The 23,996-nt window shown below is 42.7% G+C and overlaps 2 protein-coding genes across 5 annotated transcripts in view; one reads left to right on the forward strand and one right to left on the reverse strand.

Moving 5' to 3' along the window:
• The window catches only part of THBS4 (thrombospondin 4), a 39,227-nt gene extending 30,999 nt beyond the window's left edge, over positions 1–8,228 (forward strand). For all 4 annotated transcript variants that reach the window (XM_058823282.1, XM_058823284.1, XM_058823283.1 and 1 more), the window contains 7 exons: positions 795–988; positions 1,279–1,457; positions 2,863–2,911; positions 3,009–3,205; positions 3,716–3,888; positions 6,001–6,140; positions 8,052–8,228. In XM_058823282.1, the coding sequence (XP_058679265.1) occupies positions 795–988; positions 1,279–1,457; positions 2,863–2,911; positions 3,009–3,205; positions 3,716–3,888; positions 6,001–6,140; positions 8,052–8,113 (994 nt within the window). In that variant the 3' untranslated portion in view covers positions 8,114–8,228. The remainder of the gene's footprint in view (positions 1–794; positions 989–1,278; positions 1,458–2,862; positions 2,912–3,008; positions 3,206–3,715; positions 3,889–6,000; positions 6,141–8,051) is intronic.
• A 3,468-nt stretch (positions 8,229–11,696) lies between these two features.
• The window catches only part of SERINC5 (serine incorporator 5), a 39,640-nt gene continuing 27,340 nt past the window's right edge, over positions 11,697–23,996 (reverse strand). Inside the window, exons 9-14 of the mRNA XM_058823532.1 lie at positions 22,493–22,559; positions 19,381–19,420; positions 18,537–18,684; positions 18,201–18,276; positions 17,654–17,700; positions 11,697–16,402 (exon numbers count right to left, since the gene is read on the reverse strand). Coding sequence (XP_058679515.1) covers positions 17,659–17,700; positions 18,201–18,276; positions 18,537–18,684; positions 19,381–19,420; positions 22,493–22,559 — 373 coding nt within the window. The 3' untranslated portion in view covers positions 11,697–16,402; positions 17,654–17,658. The remainder of the gene's footprint in view (positions 16,403–17,653; positions 17,701–18,200; positions 18,277–18,536; positions 18,685–19,380; positions 19,421–22,492; positions 22,560–23,996) is intronic.

Below are 23,996 nucleotides of genomic sequence, written 5' to 3' on the forward strand. Positions count from 1 at the left end.
TCTCTTCTGTAGTCTATGTCCCTGTGCCTTACCTGTAACCAGCTGATGCAGCCATGGCCTGGAAGGAGCTACAGACTCTTTCCTCTCTTTCTTACTGTATGTCCCCCCTGCAGGATGCAATAATTTAGTTTAGAAAACACCTTCAAGGCAATTGAGTCCAAGCACTAACATGGCAGTTAGTCCACCACATGGCAAGTCCCCCAGATGACAAGTCCACCACAAAAAACTTGTTGTGGAGGAGGGTGAGAACAGTGCTTGTATTTAAATAAGTCTGATTTCAGGTGCTCATGTAGAGTCTCTCCTAAAGCTTCATTCTCACTTACACCTGTATGTTCATGAGCACCAAGGCACATGTCCACATAAGACAAGTGACCCAAGGTGTCCAGCTCTTGCTGTCTCCTGAGTGCCTCTTGATTAGTGACACTGCACTTGTCGGATATGCCTTACACGCCCTTCAGGAGTGGATGTTGATTGGGGTCTTGGGCTCCAGTATGTTTCCCACACCATGTAAGGCTTATTTTTATTTTCTGTATTTTTTTAGGTCCTGGCTTGGAGTCTTTTTTAGTTCCTGGCTCCTTTGCTTTCCTGACGCCTTATCTTATCTGAGTCTCTTTGTTCCTGCTCTCCTTGCAGTTCAGCCACCTGAGCAACAACAGGTTGTGTTGTCCACTGGTGTGCTTCCAGCTCCAGAGCTGCTCCTGGTGTGCTTTCCCCTCAGGCGTCCGTGCTGTTCCCTGTGCAGAGGCAGGAGCTGATGCTGGCATACCATTTCTTTTTTGTTTCTGTGCTTGCAGCGACGGTGATGGGCACCAGGACAGCACAGACAACTGCCCTACTGTTATCAACAGCTCCCAGCTGGACACAGATAAGGACGGGCTGGGTGATGAGTGTGATGAGGATGATGATAATGATGGCATTCCTGATCTCTTGCCCCCGGGCCCTGACAACTGCAGGCTGGTCCCCAACCCGGGACAGGAAGATGATAATGGTAATATGGGCCTTAAGGAGCCACTTTGATTCTCAGGCACTGCATTCATCTCCAGATGAGTGCACCAGCATGCAACATTGTCATTACCAATGCATACATTCATCCCAGGAACAACAGCAGCACTCAGGCTACTGATTTGGCCCTATAGCCAAAACAGAGGCACTCTCTCAGGCACTACAGCCGGCAGGGCTGATGCTCTGCCTGCTTCTTGGACACCCTAATCCTGTGGCTGGGGCAGTGTGACTACTTGCTGTACCACAAATCTCCTTTTGCTTCTCTGATGCATTCAGGTGATGGAGTTGGTGATGTCTGTGAGTCTGATTTTGACCAGGATACAGTGATTGATCGGATTGATGTGTGCCCTGAGAATGCAGAGATCACCTTGACAGACTTCAGGGCCTATCAGACAGTGGTGTTGGACCCAGAGGGAGATGCACAGATTGATCCCAACTGGGTGGTTCTGAACCAGGTAAAAATACACTTGGTCTTTGTTACCTGTCTGAGAAAGATCATTTGAAAACCGCAACACAATTAGCTCTGTAGTTGCTGGATCTCTGGCAGATGTGAAAAGTGGAAGGTGTTGGTTAGTGGAATATTTTCAGGAGTAATAACAAAGGAATTTTCCTTTTGATAGCCTTCAAGCTATCAAAATTGATGCTCCTCATACTCTAAAACAGCTACATGCTGGCCAACTTATTCTGGGTGGATTTCACTGCTGCCTGAAGGCAGACATGTGTTACCTTGTTGAAATATTTCAGTAACAAACAAGTTTCATTAATCCTTCCATAATTTAAAAATCTGATGTGCTAAATAACAGAGCATTTCATAGAATGATAGAATGGTTTGGGTTGGAAGAGACCTCAAAGCTCATCTCATTCCAACCCCAACCTGCCATGAGCAGGGACACACATCACTTAACCAGGTTTCTGAGAGCTCCAGCCAGCCTTGAACACTTACAGGTTTGGAGCATCTCTGGGCAATGTGTTCCAGTGCCTCACAACCCTGACAGTAAAAATGTTTGCCCTCATACTTAATCTAAACCTACTTGCACTTTGAATCCATTGTCCCTTGTCCTGTCTCTGCATGCTCTTGGTAAAATAAGATCTTTCTCTATCTTTCTGGTAGGCTCCCTTCAAGTACTGGAAGGCCACAATTAGGTCACCCCAAAGCCTTCTCTTTTCCAGGCTGAAAAACCCCAGTTCTCTCAGCCTATCTTCATAAGAGATAGGTGCTCCATCTTTCTTCTGATCATCTTTGTGGCTCCCTCTGGACTTGCTCCAACAGGTCCTTGTCCCTGTGCTGGACCCCGGAGCACTCCAGTACTCCTAGATGGAGTCCAGTAATTTATTTACACTAACAAATTTTAGCCTTCCAGGAGGCTAATGTGTTATGAGTCACAGGGAACATGCAGTTTTTTCCCAATGCAAAACTCTTTGCCAAGCCAGCTGGGATGTACACATCTTCCTTAACACAGTCCTGGCAGTCAGTTTAATCCTGAGCTCTGTGATCCAACTGTATGAGCTAAGCCTAGGAAAAGCGCTCTTCCTCCCACAACCCTCTTCCCCTGCACCCCAGTTTTGGCCAGATTCAGATTTCCAGAAGACTGTGGTAGGGAAAGAAAGTATCAAAATACCGGTATGTAAAGTATCAAAATACCAGCACTAGAAAAGCTAACAAATCATTACCGACTCAGGCTGTGCAAGCAGCTGAAACATTACTATTTGATTATAGTGCTCACTGATTTTAGTTCAGAGCTAAGATATGTTGTGAGCAAACAAAAGAGAGGGATGAAGGAGGTGCTAGAGGGAGACCAGAAAAGGCTTAGCCAATCCAGCTTACCACACATGCTAACCACCCTGAATTTACCCTTACAGGGGATGGAAATTGTGCAGACTATGAACAGTGATCCTGGTCTTGCTGTTGGTATGTAGCGTCTTCTGAGATTCAAGTTTTCCAGCAGAAAATGCTGAATATGAAGATGTGTTCTGCAGAATTGTTTTTAACTTGTGTGTACTCTCAGGTTACACAGCTTTTAACGGCGTTGACTTTGAGGGCACTTTTCACGTGAACACAGTGACAGATGATGACTATGCTGGCTTTATTTTTGGTTATCAAGACAGCTCTAGCTTTTATGTGGTAATGTGGAAACAGACGGAACAGACGTACTGGCAAGCGACTCCCTTCCGAGCTGTTGCAGAGCCCGGCATTCAGCTAAAGGTACTGGTGGTGGCTCCTGGCTAAGGACACAGTGCTCACTGCAGCCTGGCTGTGCCATCCTGCCATGTGCTGGCCACGGGCTAGGTCATCATGCCATGCATAAGCCAAGCCACTGCACTGCACGTCAGCTCTGCTGCCCAACTGCTGTCCTCTGTTGTTGGCAACTGCTGCCCAAATAGCTAAGTCAGGCAGCTGTCACACAGCCTTTTAAGAGCACTGGTTTTTAAGGAACCTAATCTTGCCTTTCTGATCAGCTGGACCATTTTAGTCTCTGCAGTGATTGTGCTCTGACCCTGACTGGTCCAGTTGCCTCATTTTCTTTTGTCCAGGTACCCAGCTGGTTGCTTTGTCCATGTAGGCAGTGGCTGTGGCTGTAGAACAGAAGTTAGGGACCTGTTAGTAGTAGAGTGGATGCTTCTGCAAACCTGCTCCTCACTAAAAAAAAAAAAATCTTGGCTCCTGAAAGTGACTTTTCTCTGTGGTCAGTGTTGGAAAATTGTATTTTTGCAGGCTGTGAAATCCAAGACAGGTCCAGGCGAGCACCTCCGCAACTCCCTCTGGCACACAGGGGACACCAACGATCAGGTCAGGCTGCTGTGGAAGGACCCCCGAAATGTAGGGTGGAAAGACAAAGTCTCCTATCGCTGGTTCTTGCAGCACAGACCTCAGATTGGTTATATCAGGTAAGAGAGGAAAGGATAGATAAGGTGAGTACAGATACTGTAATTTCTCAACACCTGACTCAGATGATAACCTGAGAATTTGTATTATATCTGGGCTTTGTACTGATGAAGCCTAATAACAAATTAGACTTCTCTAATTCAGCCTGCAGCTCTTTTCCTAGTCAATTCCAAGTTAAATCTCTTTGTATGGACCACCTGTCTCTTTTAACTGTGCCTTATCCTGATGAGCTCTTTTCTGGCTTTAATACCTTGTTTTCCAAGCTACTGCTGGCCACTGATCTGAAAAGCAATATATTTCAAATTTTCTTAATTTTGATATATTAAATTTTTTGTTGGAATTGGGATAGTGCATTTATGTATTCTAGGATAACAGAATAAAAGTTGTCCACTTAGAAGTTGTGATTCTAACTAAAAAGTCATTATCCTCATGTGATAGATTTGACATTACTCAGAAAGTTTGTAAAAGCTTTGTAATGCATGTTTTATATTCTTTTTTTGGTGGTTTTGGGGAAAAAATAGTTAATAATATTAAAAAATCACCATTCAGGTGATTTTTTTTCTGCAACATCCAGCAGAGAAATCAGCAGGAATTACATTTGTAGATCAAGGCTGATGTTAAAATGCAAAAAACCTAACTGCCCTGGCATGATGAGCTCAGGTCTTTCAACCCTAAAATAGAACAGAAATATGGGTAAGTCAGCTTTTCTTCAAGAAAATCACCACCCTGCAGTTGAGATGCAATAACTTGATGGTATAATTATTCCACTTTTCTAATGCAAAGCATCATCTTCAGTGGCAATTGCAGTGAGCATGATTGACTTTTACACTAAAATGGATTAGCAACATTTATACCATCAATTATTGTGCCCCAGCCACAGGGCAGTAGCAAATTGATCTCAAGTGGCAACTTACATTTAGACCAAGACGTGAGTGAAGCTGCTGCATGAGCAAACATCTCCTATGGCTGCAGTCTCTCTGACCAGCCTAAGTATTGCTCCCTGTACCTGGGAAAGGTAGCACAGTCTGTGTCACAGAATCCTTTAAAACTAAAGGCAGCCAGGCCTAAAGCGAGCCTCTGTCAGCTCTCTGTCTCCTCGTGCTGTGCTCTGGTTAGGGCAGATGCCACAGACCACTGTGTGTCTAGCAAAGGTTTTCCGAGGCTTCAAGGCAGTCACTTGAGCCAGCCTCTCCCATGGAAATTTGCAAGACTACAAATTCTATTCATTGTACAGATACTTTTGGACTGACTCAGCAAATGAGTAAATAAAATCAGAAACATACCAGGATTTGGGCTTTTTTCTGTATTTTATGAAAAGTCACAGGAACTTTCATTCCTTTCACTGTTTGCTCTTTTCTTGTATGCAGAAATGTATCAGCAGTATCCTTATCCAGAACAGGGCCCTCCAGGCTCATCATCCTCCAGGTCATTTACCCTGTATCCCATAGGCTGAGAGGACTTGATGTGGGCAGTGCTGCAACAAAATCCCAGCTGGCTCCACTGTGGTCTGTTCGAGCCCCCAGTACAGAGCACACTGGGAAACTGGTGGGGGCAGCTTTCACAGGGCTATTTGGGAATTTGCTGATGCATTTTCTAACAAGAAGGTGCCAGATCAGCAAAACAGTTCCTGGAGTTAATACTATCCACATTTTTAAAGAAATCTCACAGACAAGTTTAACATCCCAATGGTTTGTTTGAAACTTTTCCTATTACAAAAAAAAAAAAAGTTGAGCTTCAAACTTCAAACTATGCAAGACAATATCCATCTAGACTTCTTCTGATCTAGTCTGGTTCTCCTATCACTATTGACTGTGGAAAATTTCAAGAGTTAAAGCACTCAGCTGGACTGACTACAGGAAAAACAAACATTCCAAAGTTTTTTTAGGATATGTAGAAACCCCTCAAAAAACCCTCCCTTGTCTGGCTCTTGCCAGCATGCAGCATTGCTCCAGTTCCCACTCTACACAAGAGCTACCTTAACTCTTTCTTCCCCCTGGGCTGGATGAGAGGGATAGCATGTCCAAGAATAGAGTCTCCATGGATAACAACATTACTTTCAGGAATGTTACAGCCTTAGAAATGACCTAATAGAGCTTCTGTTCGCTTTCATTAAGGGCAAGATTTTATGAAGGCTCTGACCTAGTGGCAGACTCTGGTGTAACTATAGACACCACAATGCGTGGAGGACGGCTTGGAGTTTTCTGCTTCTCTCAGGAAAACATTATTTGGTCCAACCTGAAATATCGCTGCAATGGTAATGTTGCTCTCCGGCCATTTTAGTTAACAACAAGCATGTGACAATGAAGAACCAGTAGTAAGGCTGTTGCATTAAGCCATTTAGCATTCTGTCCTTTTACAAGTTATTCACAGCTGTGAAATGCCTCCCCTGACACCAGCAGCACACTGCAGCCCAGCCAGACAGGAGCTAACAACACCTCACAGCTGCTCCTCCCAGAGCAGTCACTCTGCTGCAGAGAATGGGCCATCTGAGGGGCACAGCTGTCATCAGAGAATTAGGAATGTTACATAAAACCAACTGACTGAGAGCTGTACACACACAATAAACGCAGCAATGCCAAAATGTATGAAGATGCCTTGAGCTTTGAATACAAGGTGAAATACACCTGGTGAGTCAGTGAGCTCAGGCATCAGGCATTACTGTCACTTGTGTACTTGCTGGCTGGTCCTGTGGCAGGGCAGACAAGGTCATAAGATGCCTCTCCTCCCATGTAGGAATGCTTTTGTTTTTGTGGGAGTGTGCTGGCTCAGTTCTCTTGGGGCAAGACCCTTTTACCTTAGTCCCGATCATCAACTATACAAAATAACTCAAACTTTTCATCACTCACATAGAGTCTGATCATTTCAGGGTATTTCTGTCCCAGCAGCAGTTCAGGTGACTTGAACTAGGGCTGAAGGGGCTGCCCCTCTTCCTCTCATCATCCATACCCCGTCTTTGGAAAATCATCTACTAGCCAAGTTGGAATAATTTCCTTGTCTGCTTTCTGTGGCCCTGAGAAGCCCAGTCCAGGACTGCAGGGGACAGGGCCACTCTGTGGTATGTTATGCTGATGGACTCTGGTACTTGGACACTTAGCACACCTAGGCTGGCTCATGGAGATCACAGTTAAACAGGGAACTTCTAGACAGTAGTGCATACAAATAAAAATTTCTTGGTAAGTATTTTCAGTATGGTAGTTTCCCCAGAAAGCATGTATCAAAGCTGCCACTGAGTCACACTTACATGGCAGCGAGCAGGCAAGTGGCATTGCTGCAAGAGCTGCATACAATGAAACCCGCTCAAAAGAACTCTGAAGTCCCACAGTATCTCTGTTCTCATATCAGATAAGTTCCTACATTATGCAGAAAAGGCTTGAAATTCCTTTCAAGCCTTTTAAAGGTGCTCAGCAAAAAGCAAAGGACTTACCCCCTTTTCCTAAATACTCTTTGTTTATATACATGTCTTTTTTTTGAGTTTAGAGCTACCTCTCCTGCATCAGGGTGGAAATAATCAGAGTGAAGTTGAGGTCGTGCAATTGAGCTTTGTTGCTGTGGCTCCATTGCTGGCTGCAGCTTTAACTCTGTGGTTGCTCTGTCGCTCTCCGGATAAAATGTTGTGGGATCTGGTAAAGGCAGACTGCAAATAACTCTTCAAACAGAACTGTAGCTGCTCTTATGACATTGATCCATCTCCAGCATCCTTGTCCAAGTCTCAAGTCTTTATGCCAGATGCTGTTGGTCCTGGGGTTAATGCTTTTTGTCCCTTATTGTGGCCTGGGAAATCATCACATCCAAGTTGAATTAGGATACATGAGAAATAGAGATACAGATGCTACAAATGTGTCTGGCATGCAGAGCAAGACAAGCATATCTCTTGCCTTTCTGGTCAGTGTTCATTGATAAAAATTTAAGAGTGCTAGCCACAAAGTCTTCAGAGATACATAATTTGAAGATTGACAGTACTCTTTTTTTTGTGGACTGTAGCACTCACTGTCTTGTTAGCCTCTTTCTCAGTGGTATACAGATAAAACTGAAATTATTCCCTATTCATTATTAATGTGGAAACAAAAGAGAAGCATGTTACCTAAAAAGAGACTAGGTGGGTAATTTAAGTGCTCCTTAATTTTATCAGAAGAGACTAAACTTTTGTATATTTTCCTGCTTTCAGACACCATCCCAGAGGACTTTCAAGAATTTCAAGCGCAGCAATTTGGTGTTGGGGATATTTAAAAAGTAAAAGCAAACTAACATTGCTATTGCAAACAGTAAAACAATATATTTTAAATCCTTATATGATTTTTGTTGTCAGAATGCACACCGCAGCTTTGTTCTCATTGATGTGACTATGTCAGACTTTTTTTTTTTTGTAAAAAAGTGAAAATAAAAAGGAGACAAAATATACTTGGCCCTCATGTCTTTTCAAATTTGCCCTAAAATCTAAAGAGCAGCATGTAAATGGAGTAACAAATTGCTCAAAATACACTCAAGAAAAGTTTGCATATATTGCTTTTTTGGATTCAGTATTAAACAGGGTAGGGAAGAAAGTGGAATTTTCTCCACCTTGAATGTGTTATAAACAACAGGTTGCATCTGGTAATGAAGTGGTTCGGAGCTGTTTGGCCGAGACTTGTAGTACCTTTCCAGTCCTCCTGGGAATAGGTTATATCTCCTTTAGGACATTTTAAGGCCTTGGGAGACTGTTACCGTTGGCAGACCTCCTCTTAAGCAATGTATTGAACCTCTCACTCCCAAAAATTGTGAGTCACACTACTACATCGTGGAAGAGCAAAAAAGCTAACAGCAGAGCATTGCAGTCACATCTTACGACTGCATGTGACTAAAACAAACAAAAGGACTACGGAGATAATAAATACAGAATCACCTAGATAAAACAATCCTAGCTTTCACATACACAAAGCCTGACCTGTCACCAGAGCCAAGCTCTCTAGGCAGGTAGTGTAATATAATGCAAAGAAGTCACCAAACTAAAACCCCAAAACATCGCATTAAGCACTAGTAACCATTAGAAAAGGACTGAAAACAGCCAAAAGAAACTGCATCACAATGCACTCTCTAATTGGAAGTGCAGAAAGGTGTGCATTTTTACTACATTGTCTTTCAAAATGGGGCTAGGAAGGGAGAGAGGACAAGCTTCAAGGACTGTTGAATAGATAGGATAATTACTTTAAAAATAACTATATACTTTTAAAATAACTGCAAGAGAATGACTTCAAAAAGGACAGTTGGAAATGACACTTCAGTCTGGAGGGAGGGGGAAGTAATATAGTGAGAGTTTTAAAATCAGAAGTAACCCTGGGAAAATGAACAGTCCTAGCTCTTTCCCAGCACTAGGATACATGGGCAATGCTGAGTTAAATTATCAGGTGAGAGCACCAAACAACAAAAACACATTTCTTGTTCTCAGTACAAGAAAAATACCCTTAAGGATATTACAAGCTATCAGAGGCTTTGACTTCTGGCAGAATTTTTCCATGAGCTCCTTCAACATTGCCAAAGTTTCTGGAAGCAGGGTGGCCCTAGGAACTGGCCCATGAGGATCCCAGAGTCCCACTACAAAAAGCACAATGCCAAAGCATTTATTTGGTTCAGTGCTTCATGATGAAAGGTCCTCCAGTTTCAGTCCTCCTTTCCCCTTGGCATCACTAAACCCAACCACTCACTAGATGTCTGAGGACTGAAAGGCTCTTTACTCTGGAGCAACACAGAGGGCATTGTCAAATGATGCTTAATAGATGACAAAAAGTGTATTTTTCTAGCTGAGCATGGGCTGTAACTGCAGTATTGTTCATTTATGAAGGAGAACACACACTGTAAAACAAATTTACATCTTCCTGATCAAACATTTGCATTTCACCAAAACCAGCCCCTTCTCCAGGCAGAAATCCTCTCTGAATGGTGTGGGCAGAGCCTGGGCAGAAGGCAGTCACTATGCTCACCATGCCACCACTGTGGAGCACGTGGGGCCTGCAGTGCTCACATTTTGCACAAGTGGTCTCCTCACAGTGGAGAGGCCTGGCCCACCCTGACCTGTCTGCAGCATGGGCACCAGCTCCATCAGAAAACAGGACTGCACTTGGCCTTCAAACCCTTGCCAGGCTCAAAGCTCTGCTCAGCCCCCGTCTCCTCCTGCTGCAGTGGCTGGGAGGGAGCAGCCTGGCCCTTTGCCTTATCAGCTGGTTTGCCACCATGGAGCTTGCCTGTTTCAGGGCTCCTTTCCAGTCCATGGGCACTGGAGGCTGGAAGGTGAGATACAGGCTCTGGCTCTCAAGCTGTTGCCAAAGGTAACTGTGTGAAGCTGTGAGCCTCTAACCACCCCTGACAGAAAACCTTCGGGCTTGCAGTGCTGGCAGCCACAGATAAAAGTCACAAGTCAGACAGCCAGAACTTGAATTTCAGAAGGTGCTGTTGGGACCTTACAATGGGATGCTGGAGCTTACTGTGTCTGTTACATGGATACACCAAATGCTGGGCAGCCTATAAGCTCAAGAGTGAAGCCAGCTGTAGCAAACATTTCTCCCAAGAAGATCACAGTCAGGGCTTGGGAAACCTTCTGCCTCTTAAATTCTCATAAGAGATTGTGCAGTCCCTATTTAGAAGTGTTTAAACAAGCTTCTCTAGCACCACAACTCCCTTCTGGACTGTTGTGCAATGCAGACATAGCTCCATGTGTGGCCCCTGGCAGCTGAAGATGCTGCAATCCCACATCTTTAAAATTGAACATGTAGCTTACTCTTGACCCCACCACTGCACAGCAGGGCTGCACTCAGCTGGAGCAGCAGCTGTTACTACTTTGGAGTTCCGAATCCTGCAGCTTCTGCACCAGGATCCACCCTCTCAACAAAGGTTAACTCTTTCCTGTGTGCTCCAAACACCATGGCAAATACACTTCAAGTGCTTCTGTTTCCTGAAGACCATCTGGCTGGAATCGCGAGGAGGGAACATCCTGCCAGGATGCTGGAGTGCTGGGTGAGGGCAGCGGTGGGCAGGCTGGCAGGAGGCTATGGAGCACAGGCACTTGACTGTGCCAGTCCTTGATACCTGCCTCTGCCTTCCTCCTCGGCCCAAACACACCCTCTCAGCTCCATGCACCAGAGCTCTCACACAGGGAATAACAGCCACCGTTGGAAGCTTGGTCAGCAGTTTCTCAGATCCACGGGGAACTGTGTCCTGGTGTGGGTCTGGTCAGCTCTGTGGCACCGGTGCCAGCAGTACCAGTACCAGGAGGCAGCTGATGCATGCTGAAACAGGACACGGATGGTGAGAGGGAAGGAACTACCACCCGTGAAAGCAAAGCACTCTCCCTGGTGTGGATCTCAGCATGTCAAGCTCAACAGCTGGCCACCCACCATCTGGGCAAGTGAGGGAAAAACAAAAAAATCAGAGATTTGCATCTCAAACAGCTGCACAGTGCTTCAGTGATACATCAGCCTTGAAGATCTTTTGTTTGTATTGCAAAGGTATCTTACACATCTCAAGCAGCTGGATTGTACAGAACAGATGCCGCAGACAGATCTGTGAAATCTGCCATCATCCAGTGTCACAGATCAGAGAAATACAGAAACAACATGGACATTGGAGGCCTCTAATATTCCACACAGCAGCATTTTTTTGTTAAACAACACTGAAATTTAGTGAAAATAAAAGATCAACCAATTTACTTTTACTGGCTCAGTAACTGCATAACTCATATATTTAGCTTATTTTATAAGTTTCTTCTAGAATGAACTGACTTTGAAAATTTAATGTATCACAACAATTCATTTCAAATGTAAGAAAAATTTTATTGGTCCATTAAACATTAAATCTAAAACAATACATTCACTCAGTATACAAAAGGAAGTGTCCATAAAAACCATTAACATGCTAAAAAGGCAAAGCTGTTGACTATTTTACAGGCAAGATCTTACAATTCTGGAATCTTTACCAATCCTTAAAGTCAAACTGTTACAGTTACTAAAGACCACAACACTTGCAAAAAAGTTAAATAAACTAGCAAAATTCCACTTCACTGGGCTACAGCTTAATAAAATAAAACCACACATACACACCAAAAAGTTCCCTTGAGATATTAAGAACCTTGAAAAAGACTAATTATAATCCCCTCACCATTAAGAAAATGTGTTTATATTTTGACAACTATTTTGCATCCAGCTTTTGAACATGGCATATACGAGACTGAACGCCACGCATCAGTGGTGAACAAAAAGCAGACACTGAACCCTTATGTTCCTAGTAAATCTTTTCCCAGCTTGTATATTACAAGAAGAATGATTTCATCTGGAAGTTAATTCTCCGCACTTTAAGTCTGCATGGATGTCCAAAGGACATCTAAGCACCTGGACTTGTATCGGCAAGAGGAAAACTAAAGCTACGGTATGTCCAGTGATCCGTTACTTCCCCTTAGTTTTGCAAAATTCTTGGCTTTGCACTTTCTTCTTGGCTTCACGCTGAGGCTTCTTTGGCAAAAGCATGGCTGCAGTGCTGCACCCTGCAGCTCTGGTGAGCAAATCCCTGGAAGCTTTGGGCTGCTGGAGTGGTTTCAAAGCTGACGAACGTGGCTCTGAACAAGTCTGTGAAAATGTCTGTAGGCTACACACTGGGAACTATCAGGGACTGGCAGGCAGTGGGGAAGCCAACAAGGCTTATATCTGATATAAATTCTAACTTTTTAAAAACAACATTATTGAACAGGTGAGGAAAGAATCAAATCCAGATTTGATAAAAACCCCTGAACAAATGGGATTTAAGGCCTACTTGAAACCTACAGAATTTCCTTGGGCATTAGAAAGCAGTCATCATGCCAGTGTCTCAAAGTTGCTGCTTCAAATTCTGTGTCTACATCACCATCCTAGGCACTTGGGCACTCTGCCATGAGGATGTAGAAAATGCAGAGAAACACCAGTTCCCAAGCTATGTATCCCATTCTGAGTAAAAAAGCTAAAGCTTTCTAAGCACTTGACCTCTGGCATTCACTTGTACAGTCATGTGAAACACTGAATTTTAACTACTGTTTACAAAACTGAAAACACAAGTAAAATGTCATGGTGTTCATTATGTGTTTCCCTCCCACAAGAACTCGTAGGCCACTTTGGAAAACAAAGAAGCAGCTGTCACAGAGAAAAACTGATCCATGTAATAAACTATGATCCTTGCCTCTGCTTCAATGCTGCAGGCTGTCCTGCTGTGAAAAGGAAAGGATCAGTAAGACTTGGCAAAGAGGTCTTTGCTAGTTTCTAGCACCAAAGACATCCCATTTGATAGGCAGCAGGTTGTCTGGGAATGAAGGAGGTGAACAGTGCCTTTAAAAAACATATCCAAGGAGAAAAAGGCAAGTAAAACAAGAAGATACATCCTCCAGGTGAAAGACATTGCTTCTAAAGCCCAGAAGGAAAATGAGAGCAAAATTGTAGCTGTAGATAATCTCAACTCATTTAGCCACAAGGGTATGGTCTTGTGGTATTTTGCTTCATCAACTTAGGAAAAAAGCCTAGCAGTTTATAAAATCTTTACAGTGCAGTTTAAAAACCGTCAATGGATTACTCTGTTGCTGATATGTTCAGAGATGCCCATGATGCTGTGGGCTGCTAGCCAAAGTTCAAGCAGCGCACTATCTTAAGTATCCAAGTTTTCCTCATGTCATCATTCAAAGCCAAAGAACTGTTAAAAACCAGCTTTTTCACAAGTGCAATGGTTGCTTCGTTAATAGCCATGTTCTAGCCCAGAAATGGCTGCAGCAGTAGCTGACAAAGCCATTACACATGCGTAATTTATAATCTCAAAGCACTTATAGACTTGTAAAAAGGTGCTAAAACACAAAATAAATAAATAAATAGACATGCAGTGTTTATGATTCTGTGAGGGGACAATCCCTCTCTCTGGACTACACATACACAAGCAACACTGAATTCTGCATTTCAGAGGAAAGCAGCCCAACCAAGGCAGGATTTACCACATCAGCTGGGCACATAGAAGCTGTTTGAACCTCATGGAAATGCTGGAAGGAGAAAGCTGAGAGTATCACAAACATGCAACACCTTCGATGTGCGACTGCAGTGGAGCTCAGCTGCAAGGGCTGCCCGCACACTTTGAGGAACTATGTGGCCAACAGCAAATGAGCATATCCATCTGCTTTCTGCACATCCCTAGTAAAGTTTTACTATCTCATTTGTTAGTCCAGTTACCTGGATTCAGACACTTGCTCTCCAAGTCTATCCCACTTATTTTACCCCAAACAAGAACTGGTCATGACTGTGGCTCTTGGTTGCCTTCACAAAGAAAAGTAAAATTGTTCCAGTCTCAGATGATAGTGCAGCAGTGAAGTCCCATATAGACTTTATGACGGCAAATTTGACAAAGCAGAAAAAAGCCAATAAAATTATTTCACCTTCCCAGCAGGACTTCTGTCAACACTGTCTGTTCCTCAAAAGTCTCCTAAAGATAGCATTAGTTCAAATTTAAACAGAGGAAATTTAGTACAGTACATGTTCTCTGGTCTTGCTGTCTTTGTAAGCTTTCTCGCAGCCCAAATCCACTAGGAGCCAGAAGTGCTGCACTGCTTACGTCTGGGAACAAATTCAATGAACAAACATGGTACAAGGCAGGGTAGACACTGTGCTGTGAACTGCCTCAGCAGACAGTCACCTGCACTTTTAGGTAAGGGGAGAGAAAGTTAACTGTTTACAGCTTAAATGTAAAAAAATTACTTATTTACAAAAGCATCAGGCTACTTGTGAGTTTTCCCACTTAATTTTCCACTGCACAGTAACACCTGAAGCAGTCTTATCCCCAAAGGTTTGTCAAGCACAGATTGTTTGGTCTTCCATGTGCACTCCAGGTCTGATTGTGCCTTGTACACACTGGTGTAAGCTACAAGGCAGCACCACCCAGTCACAGGCTCAGTCCAGGTTTTCCAGTTCTAGCGCCACCTGAATTAATAGTTATCACAGCAGTAAGTATGAAGGCACTTCCTAACAAGTTTTTTTTTAAGCCCATTTGCATTAACTGTTTGGAATCTATGGGCTGGGAATTTGATTCCTTGACCTGAGCCGAAGATTTTGTTATGTAGTTGCACATGGAAGTTCACAGTACAGATTTTACAGCAAACACTAAGGCTGTAACATTTGCCTGGCCAGCAGGAAGCCTTGTCTTGATGAGGAACTAGAGTCTTTGCACACCCAAGTGCTACTAGTTATGATTCCTTAGAAAGGCCTGGAAGTCCACAGCTGGATCTAGGGCACCGTGGACACACAGGCCCTCAAAGTTATTTATTTTTGGGGGTTCCCCCCACAAGCATTTGCTCAAAGTAGGCAAAACTGTGTAAACAGGCACTGCCCTATTCCTACTCTGTGTAGACCTGCAGATATCCACGTCTAAGGTCAATAGTTAGTAGTAGGGAAGGATGAAGGAGCAGCTCAGTGAGGTGAGTGCTGTGTAAGAAGAATGGACCCATGCCTCACTGTGGACTTTCTTTTTACAGCCTTGCTTCCTCTGTGCAAAACCTATTTCCCTAAACACCAGCATAAGGAGGTGCAGAAAGCCCTGATGCAAATACTAGATAAAATAAGTGTTTCCGTAAACAAGAGCATCCAAGGACCGAGATCAGTATTAAGATCATCCACAGTTGTGACTGGGACGTCTGAGAGCCAGACAACAAAAACCTTTCGCAGCCTGTAACCTGGCATAGTGTGTGCCTTCCTCCATAAAGCTTCTTTCCCTGATTGTTCTGTTACAAAAACCATGGCTAATTTATAAAAAAAGAAAAATTCCAAACAAAACCCCCAGACAAACAAACAAGCAAAAAAACAAACCCCAACCAAGCTTGGTTTCTCATAGTGCAACATCTATGGCACTAGAAGGCAAATCTTGCACGCCTCTTAGGATCAGGCAAGGCATGAGCCTGGACTATTTCAGTTGTAGCACACAACTACAGCACTGGATCAAAACTGTTTGTCAGAATTGCTGCTGTGAGTTAGGTGGGACAACTATCAGTCATCACTGCACAGCCCACAAGCTCTCATCTTAAAAGACTGGACAAATAAATGCTTCTGGATTGAAAAAGCATTAATAAAGGCCTACTTCAGCTGCAGAAGTATCTGTGTAGCACGACTCTAAATGGAGGCAGAAATGTTCTTGCTAGCAGAGCGCTTGGCAGGATCAGAACTTCCCAGCAGAAGCAAAGGGAGAGAGGAAAACCTGCCTCCCTGTCCAGAGCTATTTGTTGCTCTTCTAACTCAGTGTAAAAGCCCAGCTTCAATTGCTATTTTTAATTCTTGGTGCAAATAAGAACACCAAGGCAGTCACTGCTGTACAGACTCCTCCTTCCCTCAGATCTCAGGACATGTATTTTGAGGCTCTAATCACTGGGGTAGGTGGCGTAAGTAGACAGGACTGCAGACCTGAATATTTTGTTTCAGGTAAGAGTGCACAGGGTAGGGAAGATCACATCCGTAGAAGCTCCAAACAGGACAGAAGCCCTGGAATACCATAACAACAAGGCAGCTAAAAATGGCAATGAAAACAAGACGAGAATCAAGATCCAATATGTTAAGATCACTGACCAGGTGGGCATTAGCCATTAATTATTACAACAGAACAACTAAGGCATGCAAATCTTTTGGCCAACCCATTGGCATCCATGTTGTGCTTTTCTTTGACTTGCAGAAAGCAGTGGATGAAGATTTAAGGCTCAATCATATTTTTTTTTTTAAAAGAGAGCTGCTAATAGGTTGATATTTTACACTGTACATGTGTGTGAATACACATGTTGCGTGAGAGAAGACAAAAACCACCAGGACTAGCTCAAGTCATAAATTCATCCCACCAGAATGCAGATAAATATGGGGGTTCAACGTTTTTCAGCATTCAAGGCATTTGAACTGCTGTTTTACCACCAAATTATCTGCTTAAATTAATTTAAAAAAAGGTGACAAGGTAGTGTTTAATATCATCAAGTCATTTGTGCTAAGACAGCTGCTTGTTGCATTTGTGTCTTTTGGTTTTGCTTTTCTGACTGCTTACTACAGTGTTTGGAACAGGAGATCTACAAGAGAATTTCTGTCTCCATTAATACATTGGCTGGATAACTCCAATCCCAAAAGCAAAAGTAATATCAACAGAGGAGTATAAAAATATAGTAGTTAGAAGAAATACTTTCCAACAAACACACAAGCAGAAAAGATGATGACACACTATAGTCCTTTTCTGACCATCAATGCATGTAAAATATTATAAAACTAGTCATGGAAACAGAACTGAAGACTTGGGAGACCTTTAGAGACAAGCTGGAAACAGCAGGGCAGAGAAGTAAATGAGCTTCCCACTTTTAAATTTAACAGCAACGGGCAGTGCTCCCTAACTATCATTTTCTCAACAGCAAATGATGTAAATAAAGAATGTACCTTATCTTACATCCCCTATGCAGTACACTCAACTTTTGAATGACCTGGCAAAGCAAAATTGGGCAAAATTCAGTTTGAGAATTTGCGTGTAGAACTCCCATTCAGTTATTAACTGGGCTAAATCTGAATTGCATAAAATATCGATGTGCCTTTAAAGTAATAATAGAATAAATACTTTACTATCATTGGTACATTCCTTTCTCAATCTAGGTATAAAATAACTTAATATATTTAATACTTAGATAAACAATTTTTAGTAGATGCTTTGGCAGTCAAATTTTATATATTCTCTTATTTCTACAGAAGTACTTAGATATGGTTTTGGAAAAAAAATTATCTGGATACTACTTACAAGTATTATATGCTGTACAAAACAGCAGTCCAAATCATCACTGCAAACTGTAAAAGAAACAGTTAATGAAAGAGTATAAAAAGGAATTAATGCATATTTGCTGGAAGATACCAAACATTCCTGGGAAGTAAGAAGATACCATCTGCACCATGAGTATTTCTTTTCTTGTCAATGTAGCCAGAGAAAGATTGCCAGTTATTTGAAGAGTACTTCACTTATTCCAGTTTATGCAACAACTGTGTATTCTACACACCACACATAAGCATTGTAAAGTTTCAAAACAGATTTGTTCCCTTAGGCAATGCTTGTTCATGATAATAAAAAATGGTAAAAAAAGTCTTCAATCATTTGTTTAGTCTGACTAAAAATGTAATAACTGGTAGATTATGATAAGTGGGTAATTGGTGTTTCCTCATTCCAAAAAAAAGAGAAAAAAAAGCAAAAAGAGAAAAACTTAAAATGACCTTTAGACTGTTCACACTGAGAACTCTCTGGTTGGGCAACAGAGTGGAGCAATAAGAGTCCATAAGTAGAGACAGACACAAACCCAGCAGGAGACCATCTTAATCCAGAAGATAGACCAGGTTCCAGTGAAGAATTTTTCAATCTGAGCACTTTCATAACTGTTAAGGGGAAAAAAAAATATAATGACACCAAAGACTTTACCTAGTTAAACCAAGGATGAAGCAAGGGAGAGCAGCCCTTTATAGAGCAAGATCTTACTCAAGAATTCCCAAGAAAGACTAGTAATGTCTCTTCAAACTTCTACCATAAGGATTGGAAACACCTACACAGAAGAACTTCCCCTTCACATCTTCCCTCTCAGCACAGAGAGATGTTAATTTGTTGGCATTAAAGAAACACATTAAAGAAATACACTTACTGGAACCAATGAGTTACTGTCATCATCACATAGAGAGAAGCCAGGAAGAAAACAAAGTGGAAGTAGGCATAACTGTACACTGTGCCCTTCTTCTCGTCATAAACCACAGTCTGGCCTCCCCTTTTCTCAACATGCTCTTCAGCATCAGCTGTAAGAGACAGGAACAAGAAAGTTTTGCAAACTTAATGAGAATTGAAAACAGCAGCTGGCTTCAAGAGAACACAGCAAAACATCAACAGTGTGATTTGGGAAAGTGTCACTGACACAGAGTAACACTTGAACTTTTTCTCATCCACAGGGCATGGGCCTAAACCCTGAGTGAAAAACTGGACTAAAACTGAAATTCTGCCTTGTAACAGCTTCCTGGTTTACTGAGTAGATTTTGACCATTGAGAGCCCTTAGATTGCTCTACCTGTGCAATATTTTTCTGGCAAGTCCAAGCTGATAAACTTGATTGTAGCAGGTCTGCAAATAGGACACTCCCTTCCTATCTCACTTCTCAACTGCAGTCCCTGCAGAGCTGCTGAGCCAAAAGTCCAGCAGCCAGTTACACTCACAGCCATGCCAAAAACAGAGATTACTCTTTGTATGTTGCAGGAATGAAATGTACTTTAAAGAATTATTAACTAGCCTAGTATTCCTAGTATTTTTGAAATGGTGTTGTGACATCTCTTGCTTCTCTCTGTAGTCTAACTTGGAGCACTTCATCTGCTTCAGTTTGCATTCAGTACTCTATTGAATGAGGGTACGAGCAGCTCTCCATCCACAGCTGTGTCCTTATTCTCTGTGGCTTTGGTCCACAAGCCACAAATATGGTAAATTGTGCAGAGAAAACATAATTACCGTCTCCGTCAGGTACACAGCAAAAGCAGCAACGAGCTACCTGTGGAACAGACAACAGGAAGGGGGTAAGAACCTGTGCTACAGCAAAGCAGAACAGCTGGGGAAGGAAGGTCTGTTATGTCTAAACTACAGACACTAATTCAGAAAAGTCTGGTTTGCATTTTCAACCAGGACAAAATTTAAATTAGCATTTGCTTAGTAGCTCAGAACAGCAGTTTCCAAGCTTTGGAAAAACCTGCTCAGTAAATTTGAAGAAACAAGCCAGTCTTTAAAAATTGCTCTACCCATTTTACATAACTGTAGGTCCAACACAGATTCAAATAATTACGACAAAATGGTGGAAAAGCTACAATAAAGCACATTCATATTTAGAGGACTTATCTATTTAGAGATGTATACAAGTGCTTTTTAGGACATTTCATTTCTGTACGAAGATGAAAGTATAATGAACTTTTAAAGTTCATTATACATGAGTTGGAAATTACAACTGTACCAGTGTGAAATGCACCTACTTCTCTTAGCAAGATTTTGCTGAAGAGCCAGAATGAGCACAAGAAGAATTAATAAAAGCAGAAACCTGGTTTTACTATTTTATTTAAATTAAGATCTCCTTTTTTTTAACCTGATGGAGAAAGAAAAGCTGAAATTTACACTTTCTGTGTTGAATGGTAATGTAAAAGGAGAAAAGGCGCTGACCATGCAATAAACAAATATAAGAGTATTTCCTGCACCAGACTATGGTAAAAGCCAGCACTTCCTGCAGTGCATCACAAGTATTATTTGTACTCACAGTATCCTTCTCTGGGATTTCTTTTGCTTGTGGTCTGATTAAGACAATGAACCCTGTTAGGAAAATTCACTTTCCTATTACATCAATCAGTCTTTATACCATGAAAGTGTGTTAACCTTGTTTACTCATATTAGTTCACAGCATACTGTACAATGCAATGAGGCACTGGAATTTTACTGAAGACTTTGGTATTGTTCACACTTAAGTAAAACAAACTAAAGGACTGCCCAGCCCTGGAAATAAGGACATTGCTCTTGGAAACTTAGAGCTGTCCATGAAGGACAAAACACAGCCCTGGACAGCCAAGGTAAGGCCAGCATCCCATGGCCTCTAAAACACCTTTGAAACCATAGCAGCATCACAGATAAGTAGCTGTCTCAAGACTGACTTAAAGGATGTCTGGATCAACAGACGAGCAGCAAGACTGCTGCGGAAATATAGCTGCTTTGCAAAGTTTTATCAGGATTAGTAATGATGGTGCGGGTGCCAGTGATTAGTAAAATCATGCTGCACCTGAATGCCTGAAGGGTAGAAGACCCTTGTATAAAACCACATTGAATAAATATTTATGCTTTGCACTTCTAAACTTTATATTTTAGTTTATCCCCTGTTGCAGGGACTGGCTGCTTGCTTTCCCAGACAATAGGTCTTTAAAGTAAAATGTCCAGCAGAAACATCAAGTGGGAGGCTCACTGGGAGGTTCGCCCCCTATATCCCTGATTACCTGTACTCAGTGGGTTCATAAACTCAGGAAAAGCCAAAAAGTTTATTCTTTCTCAAAAGACTGTCTGAGACTTTATGTAAACTCCTGATTCTCTACCTCTTTCTACTCTGGTTGTGCCAAGTCTCACCTGCAGTGCCAGCCTGCCTTATGCTGGGGCTGTACTCACATTCTGAAGCAAGCACAGGGGTTCCCTTCAACATTTTAACCAGTTGTAATGTAGTCCTGGTACAGACTGGAATTAGCAACGCTGGCCCACCCGCCCTAACCCCTAACACAGCTGCCTCCAGCAAAGTTGACAAACCCTCCCTGGGCTGGAGGCAATCACAGTGCAGCTGGTCGCTCTTCAGCAGTCCTTTCCTTATATTTACATTTAGTGGCTCTTCTACACTATATAAAACCCAAAAATCCAGAACTAATCCAGTGGGCAAGTACTCTGGCTGACGAGATGGACCTTCCCAGTGAGGGGCCACATCCCAAATTCATACCAGCCTTCCCACTGCTACTCAACAGGGCACAGAGCCACAGCTCTGGCAGAGCCTCCTACAGCTGGCAGAGGAGGAGCAGGGGCACAAAGGGTGGCTGTTTTCTCTGCAGTGCTCCCTGTCCCTCAGCACGGTGTGGGAAGGCACAGGCCCCGCCAGGACCTGGCTAAGGCAGGCCAGGCCAGGTCTGTGCTCCGTGCCCAGCGGGCAGCGAGGGCTGGGCTGGCACTGGAGCCCTGTCCAGCCACAGCATCCTGCCACAGGGCAGCACCCCAGCACCCTGGCACTCCCACACTGAAATGCCTCGTGATTCCCCACGCCCAGCTACTGCAAACACCAAAGGCCTCAGCAGATACCTCTGCGATTTTGAACTCTCACACTCTGATTAAAGACTTGTGAAATAGAAGCTAAAATTGCAGATGCAAGCAACAACAAGGCAGAGAGCTAGGGGTGGAGACTTATCTTCCAAACACACACATATATTTGAAGAGCATCACTAGCAAGCCTAAGCAAGGGGAAACTGTTACTTAGCAAAACCCCCCTGATTTCCCAGAGTTTTCTGGGTGTACCTAGGACAAGGAAGTCAAAGTAACAGGTAGGTGGAACAAAGAAACTTGTAGAGCTGAAACAGGGACAAGAAATACAATCAGAGATTAAATTATAGGCAAAAAGAAAGGAACTACCTATGTATGGAAATAAAAATAAGAGATAAGAACTTGGGATCTTAGTTGCTATGAGAACAAAGGCAACCAGGACTGAAAATGTTCAAGAACTCCTCCACTTTTTCTTCTGGTAGCTTTCCAGCACACTTTTCCCTTAAATGACAGGACATGAGCTCATGTAGAACACAAGATTTACAGGAAGTCTGCAGGATGCTGAATAAACTTCAGAAAATAGAAAATAGTTTCAGAGCATAAAGGGACCTCCACGGGACCAACAAGACCTACAGAAAGGCCAATGTGGATAAATGTTCTGATGAGTCCATACCCAGAGGCACATAGCATACATGCTACCAAGAATAGCTTCTCTTTTCAGATGACTGGCCACACAAACAACAGCAATAAAAGCATGGGGAAAGTCTACACAAAAAGCCTGTGTGAAGAAGCAAGAACTCACTTCAGTTTCAGCTGTCGCATATATTCCTCTCAGTGCCTCTGAGCTTGCACGTGTTGTTGAGGTCAAACTAGGAGGGAAAGAAGACAGTGTCAAAGCCCTGGGCATAACTACAGCCCCAACAGGAGAACTCTTCAACATCACAGCAAAAATAAATAGTCTACTCCCATGTCTCAGCCAAGCATTTGCCTGGATGCTATGATCAAGCACTAAGTATGTGAGAAGTTTGTTCTGCACTAGGTAGAAACCAGCCTGGCAGATGGCCACTGGCCAGCTCAGACTGAATCATGAGCTTAAAAGTGGGTCACTCCAGAAAGGTGATGAATTCACCATCTGACAGCAGCAAAATCTAAGTGCTCCAATTTGCAAGCCAGAAGAGATCTCCCCTGCTGTGCACAACCAGTGCATTTATACTCAGTTCACAGCCATCGCTTTGGCTCAGCATTTCTGTAAAGGCTTTGCCAGCAAGCTCACAGGTCTCTGGCAGCCAGTTTTCAAAAGTAAATTACCAGCAACTGTTGTCAGTGTACCAGTTCCTAGATATTACTTTCTTGCATGACTGCAGTTATCTGTGGGGGAATCTTTTCTAATTTCTTCTGACAGAAAACACTTCTTGCCCTGTCCTGCTCTTTCAGGATGTGAAATGCAAACTTCCCATTACCCACAGGAACGCCTTGGTGTACACACTGAGCTTTGGCAAGCAATGCTTCAAAGCATGCCCCCTGAAGGTATTCTTACCCCCCCAGCTACGTGGTACAGTTCAGTGGCAGGCTACATTAATATTGTCTGTGTGCTAAAACACCTCCCTGATGCAATGTAAGTGCCCTTCTAACATGAACTAGATCCATGATATCCATATTTATCTATTTTGTATCAGAACAAAATGGAACATGTGTATTTGATAAAGAGAAGAATAAGTCTCTTGTTTTCACTTCATAAAAATATGAAGGGGTTTCTGAATGTGAATTTTGAAGTGGACTGATTCAATAGCAGAACCTGCTCAAAAATCTCCAGCAGACAGGCAGTGCTGTCTCCTGGCAAGCTGCACAGCCAAAATAAATGACACACCACCTTTCAATCACTGGCAACTCCCTGTCCCGGAGCATAACTTAATTTATTGAAGTGAGCTGCAATAATATAAGATGAGCATCAAAGGTGAGCAGCACAGGGCTTTTTTTAGAGCAGATCAATGGTAAATCCTGATGTCAATACTGTGGCCATCATTTTTTCAAAGGACACCCTAAACCCTCAGTTTATTTGTTTTAAAGACCTTCAAGGACAGTCATAGCTTCTGTCAGGAGGCTACAAAAATTTCAGATAAATTTTTCAGGTGAATGTAACTGTATAGAGCTTTAGAGTTCAACAATGAGATTACTTGGGATCACGGAGAGGTGGAATTTCTTTCCCTCTGCCTCTACATAAATTGCCTATTTGATTTTAATGAAATATATTTGTTTCAGTAGTTGTATTATCTTGTTGAACATTTTTAGCAAAAACATCTAAAATT

This window comes from Ammospiza caudacuta, chromosome Z (assembly GCF_027887145.1).
Source record: "Ammospiza caudacuta isolate bAmmCau1 chromosome Z, bAmmCau1.pri, whole genome shotgun sequence".
Lineage (NCBI taxonomy): Eukaryota > Metazoa > Chordata > Aves > Passeriformes > Passerellidae > Ammospiza > Ammospiza caudacuta.